The sequence below is a fragment of the Ostrinia nubilalis genome, chromosome 24 (genome assembly GCF_963855985.1).
Source record: "Ostrinia nubilalis chromosome 24, ilOstNubi1.1, whole genome shotgun sequence".
Taxonomy (NCBI): Eukaryota; Metazoa; Arthropoda; class Insecta; order Lepidoptera; family Crambidae; genus Ostrinia; species Ostrinia nubilalis.
The window spans coordinates 6,863,831-6,872,589 of record NC_087111.1 but is presented as its reverse complement, the minus strand read 5'-3'; the positions used below and the strand labels follow the sequence as shown (position 1 = coordinate 6,872,589).

The 8,759-nt window shown below is 39.8% G+C and overlaps 1 protein-coding gene across 1 annotated transcript; it reads right to left on the bottom strand.

Annotated features, from left to right (window-relative positions):
* Positions 1-1,360: 1,360 nt before the first annotated feature.
* LOC135083735 (uncharacterized) lies at positions 1,361-4,734 on the bottom strand. The gene is made up of 4 exons (XM_063978463.1): positions 4,516-4,734; positions 3,450-3,791; positions 2,358-3,230; positions 1,361-2,082 (listed from the first exon to the last, which is right to left on the bottom strand). Exons 1-4 carry the CDS (start codon positions 4,696-4,698, stop codon positions 1,780-1,782), a joined length of 1,701 nt encoding a protein of 566 aa, XP_063834533.1. The 5' UTR covers positions 4,699-4,734; the 3' UTR covers positions 1,361-1,779.
* Positions 4,735-8,759: the final 4,025 nt, after the last annotated feature.

Here is an 8,759-nt window from a genome sequence, read left to right as displayed (position 1 = left end):
ATCTAATCTCGGTGTGTGTCCGGAACTATTTTACAAGAATCCTATTCTCGACAAGGATGTAGCCCAAGCGTTGGCGAAGAGTTTTGTGAAGATTCTAAATCTGTCGCAGCAGAATTCCAACATTCACAACAACCTGCGGCTTTCGATTCTCGAGACTATTCGGAAGATGTGCCTTGTTGAGCCTAAAGGTCATCTTTCCACGGACGAAACATTAACAGAAGCTCTGAGCGATATTTACGCGGAACAAATGCAAGTGGACGCGGGCGATTCGACAGATAAGGAACTCGACGCATTCTTCGTTAGAAGGTTCAAGAACATGAACATGAATTCCCAGCATGAGTCAACAGTCAACCCAGAAATCGTGCAGGCACTCATAAATTTGAATGAAAATGGTGTTTATTTGGAAATTTTAGCCAAAGATATTGTTCACTGGGATGCCAACAAAGGTAATTACTTATCTATCATCAAGGATTTGTGGAAATCAGAAGCTGTAGACAAGTGTCTAGAAAATATGTATGATGATCTGGCCATAAAACTGAAGCCAGATATCGAAAAAATTATACTCGGTGTATGCCATAATATTTTAGTCCAACGTGATGTGGAATTAGATACTATGTTCTCAAATTCCTCTCTAATACAATTAGTCAAACGTAGTGCCATTTCTCCCGAGTGCTTCCAAGTATGCACTGGTGCATTAAATTTTCTATTTATCATGACCAATTATGACCCCAAAATTCAAGCTTTCATTACTGCGTTCATAAATAAAGTAAAGATACATTGTCCACAAGTCACTTTTTCAATTTTATATCCTGTTCACATGAATCACATTGTTGTAATGCTTGATTTCAAAGTGACTATGCTTCCCGAGCCATTACGTACTCATTACATCGAACCAACGTTGAAACACATGAATGAGCTCCGGGATAAATCTGAACATGATTTTGTTATGTTAATGTCACATTTTCCACAATGGTTTGATATTTATTTCAAGAGTAAACAAAATGTGTCTCCTATATTTTAGCATACTTTTCATAAAATTAAGTCATTTACTATGTAATTAGTTTTGTAATCAGACTGCCATTAATGTTAAGAGTAATTACTTAATCAGTCTTGATATTAGGAAATATAGTATAATTTTATTGAATCATGTATTCAAAACAAAGAATGTCACCCCTTTAGTGGTATTTGGCTTACACTATTTACTCTGTAACTTTTAAAAATGATCTACTCTCATCACTTTATCAAATGTGATACAAATTTTATTTATCTAGAATAGATATATGAAAAGTTTGTGACTTATAAAAATATTTTTTACATTCATGTACCTGTAATTAGTTGGTAAGAAAATAAAACACTAGAATTTAAATCTTTCTTTTATTAGTTATATTTAGTAGTAAGTAACAAAAAACAAAGTGCAGTATATAGAAGACTGCTGAGTTGCACCACCTTATTTTAACCGTAACAATAACCGGTGCTTTTTGTGTGGAGTGTTGAGGTTTTTGACATTCGTCAAAGTTAAAGTAAGATGATGCAACAGCCTTACACAGTCTATATCAAATCAAGACTTTATCTTGTCTAATCTATATCCATAAGACTGACCATATACTGCCCATATAATCTTGAATATTTATTTCAAGCCATCTATTGTCTTCTAGACATTGTATCTAAAAATTTCTTATTTAAATAGCTTTATGACTAATCTATGTAATGGTAAGTTTTGGTAAAAATAAGTAAAACTCATAAAAAATAATAAAAGGAAATGTGCATGAAATGTATATTTTACACTAGATTTAATTTCGATGGCTTGACTTGTGGATCAGTTGTGTTCAACACTTTTTTAAGTTGGTACAGTGCTTCTTCACATGAACTCTTTAGAACACCCAAGGTGAGCAACTGGAGATATAGGATATCTGGGTTTTTGCTAGTTATTTTCATCATCTTATCATCCACGCGCAGTTTTCTGAACACTTCATACTTCACCCTCTTAGCGACTTTGTGGTGTTTCGAGTTCAAATGCTTCTCCATCAGCTCCCAGTAAGGATACAGTTTGTTGCATGTGCCGCAATGAAAACGATTGCGCACCTAAAAATAGAAAGGGTTATGAGGAAAATGTGTTATTTTGATGATTTAAAGCTAAGTTTTTGAAGTTTCTTTTTTATTTGCATAAAAATCTTAACAAATCTTTTGTACCTATTAAATATTACTAGCTTTTGCCCGCGACTTTGCTCGTGTGAAATTTGGTCTATCACAGTAAACTTTATCGCGCGTGTCTCTGATTAAAAAACCAGGATAAAAACTATCCTACATCCTTTCCCGGGACTCAAACTATCTCTCTTCAAATATGTTAAAATACTTACTATCCTTATGAACTCTCCCGGTATATCCAGCACTCTTAAATTAAGGAATTCCTTTTTATGGGCTGAGGTGCTATAATGCTCAAAATCGTAGTCAAAGCGGTAAGGAGCATTGCAGATAAAGCATTTCGTTACGTCATACTGAAAGCGTTTATCAATATTGTATACCATGACAAAAGAATGGATGTCGAGGCAAACGGTCTTGTTGATGCATAGAAGGTTTTCTTCTTTCATCACGTACACAGCATTCAGCCGTTCTACTATAGACCTGTGTGTGTCCGTGCATGTCTTGTGTATTCTGCTAGATTTTTTCCCATCCAGCTCCAAGTTGCCTCTATGCCGTGCGCCTCTTACGTGTTCTTTGAACAATTTCAAGTGGCCCGATATAGTTGTCGTGCATAATCTGCAGTACCCTTTACTCCCGCCTGAGTTGAGTCTTATAAAATTCTTGCTCCCATACTCCTTTAGCTCTCGTCTACGTTGCCCGTGATCTGTCAACTCACAGAACACCACTTGATACTTGTCATCTTCCGAGTCACTTTCTACTTCTTTAATAGGTTTGGAATTTTCATGGATTTTTTTATGATCGTGCATAATTTGGAACTCTAACTTCAGCACACATTGGCACTCATTGCATATCGCCAGATTCTTATCGTCAAGCCTCTCGTAGTCATATTTCAGACGTTCCAGAAGAACCTCTTCAATTTTTTGCTTAGGATTCAGGCGATCTTTTATCGCGGTAGCGGTAGCATAAGTGGTTTCGAAGATACAATCGGCTTTAAAGTCGATATGCTCTTTACAAGTCCAATGGTCCTGGAAGACGGACATTTGTAGTGCTTCCTTACAGCATAAGCAGTAGAAGCGATCATTGTAGAGCTGAAACCAGTATTAATAAATAAGTGCAAAATTGCCTCTTTTCAGTTACGTTTCTATGCCTAACTTTTCACGATCGAAAACCAAAATTTACGTTTTAAGTAGGTAAGTACCTTTAAGTATTAAGTTAAATAGATTTGTATTAACAATTATTCACCTTTATTAGCTGACAGTGCTTTAAAATTATAGTATCAAAACGTTATTTTCATAGTTCGTACCAACCTTTCTGTAGAACTTATCGCCTTCGACAACCACCTTAGAGCCAATCAAGTTTATGATATGGTCCCGTGTCCTGCAATGCTCTACCATTAAATCGCCGACGAGGAAACCACACACCAGACAAAAATTTTGATGTGTTATACAGTTCCAGTCTTTTTCCTCCACGATTATGTCCGTAACTATAACGTACTCCAGTTCTCTTGTACAGGCGGTGTTGATGAGTTCAGCTTCGGTCTTCGGTTTCGCTTTGCTGGCTTTATGGTCATCGGTAGCGACATGGCTGTTCATCACCTCGATGCTTGGCGCTACATAATTGCAGACTTCACAATAAAATAGCTCTTCCACCTAAAAATAGGCAATAGAAAGAAGTAAGTATTTCGCGCCTAACTAATACCTTTAAACGATTATAATACGTAAGTAATTTAGTAATCTTGCAAATGAAATAGACTAAGTATTTTTAATAGCTCGAAAAATCGAATTGCCTAAAGTGGGAATCGAACCCACGACCTTTCGCTTGCCGGGCGACTGCTCTTAACCATCTAAAAAATTTTACTAACTGTATTATTAAGTTTATGTGTTTGTAAGCGAAATAATATAAGAGACAGGACAGTTCGACGTGTAGGTAAAATGCAAAACCGGAATAGATTGCCACGCAGGCATAAGTTCGCCTTTTCGGCCTTTTATACCTAGTACCACTCCCTAGTAGGTACAGTAAGTAAGTAAGTCGGCTATGAATAAATAAAGTGAGCTTCTGGGATACCTACTTATGTACTAAATTGCTATGTCAACTATAATAAGTATTAGGTGCAGAAGTAGCCTAACTTGTGTACTTAGGAAAGCTCTTCCTACTAGAAAACTTAGGTCTTACTTTTTAGACCTATTTATTAATTTATTACTTACGTAGCGTAGGTAGTTCGATTATATTAAATACCACTGCCTGTATTACTTTCCTCTATGCCACTGCCTCTGCTAAACTATAGATAGAGGGTCGTGCATTGAAGATATTATTATTATGACCCGACCGCTGACGATGCAATGATGATGATAATAAAATAAATAATATACAAACCTTGTAGACGATGTCCTTCTTAAACTTGTGATTTTTAACCTGGGACTTCAGCAACTTCCTGTGATTTTCCCAGCGAATGTGCTTGTCCAAGTCGGATCTATCCCTAAAAGCCTCCACACATAACAAACAATAAAAATCTACTTCCCCCCACAAAATGAAGTTTCTGTAATATTTATTACCCATTTCGATAATCTTCGTCCACTAATTCGTGAGAAATGAATTTGTAGATAATGTACGGAAGACAGGTATAAAATGTGGGTAGGGTGGATAATTTATTTGTAAGGTAATCGGCAAGTTTGTTGATTCGTAAAGTGCGGGTTTGTGGAGCGCGGGATGTATTTCTATTGGCAATCACACTTCACAAAGCCTCAATGAAACGAATCACAGGTGGCGCTTTAATAGTAGATTCTATCTCAAAATAATAAAACCCTACATTATTATAGTGTTTTTTATTGTTTTATAGCTAATGGTGGCTTTCGTTTATAATGTTTTTACTTAATGGGTGGTGATTAGTATTGATTTTAACGGTCTTTATTTTTTAATGATTCCACTTGTAGATCTAGCTACAACAGCGCCATTTTGAAAGTTGCCATGAAAACTTTTCGTAATCTGTGATCAATCAAATGTCAATTTGAAGTTTATGATGGCCGATTGTCAAATTCGTCTGAAAAAGGGACGCTTGACTGGCTCGCCGCATGTGACAGTGGCAACACGTGTTTCAGGTGTTTTCGGTGTTTTCAGTAAAAAATCAAAGCTTTAGCGTTCATTTTAAGCAAATAATTTAATTCTAAGCTTAGTTATTTCTAATAAGTAAACACAGGTGACGGTCTTATCGGGTAAACCGTAAGTATAATGGATTTAACCCCTCCTGAACCCCCGGATCCCCCGGACCCGGCTTCCCTCCCAATGGACATCTCTCAACCGCTTTTTTCACAAGCCGCGACAAAGCGCCGCCTAGATACGGAGGTTATCGCAGAGCCCGCTAAGAGATCCAACAACCCTTCTGCTCCAATGACATCCCCAAGCAGTCAACCGGTGTACACGCACCCATCCTTAGTTATTGCTCCTAAAACATATACTGACCTTGACAAAGGCCCTTTCTTGGTGCATGTTTCACGCATTGAATCGGAGCCTAACTCCCCAACCTTCATCCAACCAATACGATTTGGAAAATTTTTGGTCACCAACAAAATATCTGACGTCATCAATGACGGCGTTAAAAAAATTGGCAGGAACCGAATCTCCGTAGAGTTTTCCTCTGCCAGTGCGGCGAACAAATTTTTAAATAGTGAGGTCTTATCACTTTGTAAGTACTCTGCTACTATCCCCACTTACAATGTGACCCGCATGGGCCTTATTAAACAAATCCCTTCTGACCTTCCAATGGAAGAACTTGCAGAGTCATTGACGATCCCTGATGGATGTGGCATCCTTCTGAAAGCCCGACGTTTAAATAGAAAAGTGACCACAGATGGACAGGCGTCCTGGGTCCCTACTCAGTCAGTGGTTGTTACATTTAAAGGACAGGTCTTGCCAAAAAGGGTGTTTTTGTTCCACAACTCTATACCGGTCGAGACATATCAGCTCCCCACCATTCAGTGCCTCAACTGCTGCCGCTTTGGCCATGTCAAAGCCCAATGCAGGTCGAAGGCAAGATGTTTTCGATGCACGCAACCTCACTCCGCGGATAGCTGTGATGTTACAGAGGAAAAGGCCACCTGCATTCACTGCACTGGCCCGCACTTCGCACTCAACAAATCCTGTCCTGAGCACTCCAGACAAAAAGCAATTAAAATAGCCATGTCTCAAGATAATATTTCCTACGCTGAGGCTTCGTCCCTGTACCCATCAACTCGTAGGTCTTATGCAGACATCACTAAGTCTCCATCTTCACAACCTCTATCCTCCCCTTCCCAACCACTCCATTCGCATTCATCTCACCTCCCTCTCTCCTACAAGAAAACCATTTCCCGCACCCCCCGCTCTCTCGCGCCATTAGGAAAAGGTTATGATAGGCAGGCACACCAAGCCATTATTGGCAATTGTGCGTCTAGCCTCCCTAATGGTTGTGCCATTAATTCCAACAACTCTTCATCATCGCCGTTAGCCGACGAGAGTCTATTAGACCTCGTCCTAACTCTCATCCTTCAGATTGTTACCCAGCACAAAAATAATATACCGTCCAACGTTGCCCACAAACTTTTCCAAATTTCTCAGTTATCCAACAATAATGGCAATCCAGGCGGTCCAGTGGAACTGCCAGAGCATTAGACGGAAGAAACATGAATTATCCTACTTAATCAATAAATATTCCCCGTCGTTTCTAGCCGTCTCGGAGACCTGGCTTGTACCGGATTCACACTTCCGTGTGTCTGGCTACTCATGTCTCCGTGATGATAGAAACGACGGATACGCTGGAAGCGCCTTTCTTGTAAGGCGTTCCCTTTCCTATTCCCAAATCCCTCTCCCCTCACACAGCCAAGACATTAATGCCGTGGCTGTGAGAATTTTCGACCTTTCCATCCTATCCGTATATATTCCCCGTCCTAACTCATCCTCTCTTAATGAACTGCGTTCAGCCATTTTAGCTCTCCCTTCTCCCGTCCTTGTCCTAGGTGACCTTAATGCCCATAATACCGCATGGGGCTCATACCATACGGACTCTCCAGGTTCCTTACTTCTAGACCTTTTAGACGACCTTAACCTATGCGTTCTGAACAATGGCTGCCCGACTAGAAGATGCTCTCCATCTCAGAACCCAGCTACCGCTGTGGATGTGTCTTTTTGCTCCCCCAACCTTATGTCTCTGCTTTCCTGGAATGTTCTGAAAAGTACTTTTGGCAGCGACCACTTCCCTATTTTGATCACCATCCCTAACAAATCATCCCCAACAGCCCGACCCCCTCCTTTACTGAGATACAAATTAAAGAACGCCGATTGGTCAGCTTTTTCCGTATCGGTGGATAACAAATTAGATTCCCTCCCTATAATTACTCCTTTAAATCCTATTTTAATATACGAAAACTTTACAAATATCCTTCGGTCGTCTGCAGATGAACATTTCCCCCAAAAAAAACCTATTCAAAAGATCTCCCCTCCGTGGTGGGATGCAGAATGTTCAGCCATTATTCTTAAACGTAAGGAGGCCGAAAAGCAATATAATAGGTCTATGAATAATTATGGAGAACTACCTACACTATCAGCAGACAGCTGCCCAGACAAAGAAATTTTTATCCAAAAAGAAAAAGTTAGGATGGATTAATTTCTGTGAGTCTTTGTCCCCTAGGACTCCGTCTTCTGTGGTATGGAAACAGATAAGAAGGTACCGCCAATCCCTTTCAGCATCCAACTCTCCCTCTAATGATCCCTCTGTTTGGTTGGATAAATTTGCTGACAAATTAGCCCCTCCCTTTGTTCCTTATATAGATTGCTTCCCATCCTCTCCCCTTGTTTCCATCGCTCCAACCGGTATTTTAGATTCCCTCTTTACCGTTGATGAACTCTTGTCCGCATTAAGTGGCCTCTCTGATTCTTCCCCTGGAGCCGACGGATTGCCATATTCGTTTTTAATTAATTCCTCCCTTCGTGCTAAATCTTTCTTCCTACAACTAATTAACAACTTTTTTGACCAGGGTATCGTTCCTGACTCTTGGAAGGAACAAATCGTCATTCCTATACCGAAGCCAGGGAAAGACCCTTTGGAACATAGCTCCTACCGCCCTATTGCCCTATCCTCTGCCCTTCTAAAAATCATGGAACACATGATTAGAAACCGTCTAGAATGGTTTATGGAGTCTCGCGGTATTCTGGCGAAGTCTCAATTTGGGTTTCGCAAAGGTCTTAGTACTTTAAACAGATCGGTGAAAAAGCTAAAAATAATTTTTATGCCTTAAGTCACATTTCAACCTCGACGTGGGGTCTAACGTTTAAAATCCTCCGAGTAATATATTCGGCCACTTATTTAAGCTCCATTTGCTATGGTGCACCAGTTTGGGCTGACAGAGCTACTATAGGAGCCGCTCGACGGAAACTACTCCAAAGTCAACGCCTTGCATTGATTTTTCTTTGCAAAGCTTACAGAACTGTGAGCACGGAGGCTCTGCCAGTCCTGGCTGGTGTACTGCCGGTCGACTTAGAGGTACAAAAGCGTGCGGCTATGTACTTCGCATCAAGGGAAAATATAACATCCGATTTCTTAAATAGCCGCGATCGTTCTAAAATAAGTCGATTATTTGATTCCCGAG

Bases quoted from the DNA above. Each gene is read 5' to 3' on its own strand.
- LOC135083735 (XM_063978463.1), bottom strand. From the start codon at position 4,698: ATGGGTAATAAATATTACAGAAACTTCATTTTGTGGGGGGAAGTAGAT. The intron at 3,792-4,515 runs GTTTGTATATTA...GCCTATTTTTAG, and splicing joins AGAAGGACATCGTCTACAAG to GTGGAAGAGCTATTTTATTG. The intron at 3,231-3,449 runs GTTGGTACGAAC...TACTGGTTTCAG, and splicing joins GCGATAAGTTCTACAGAAAG to CTCTACAATGATCGCTTCTA.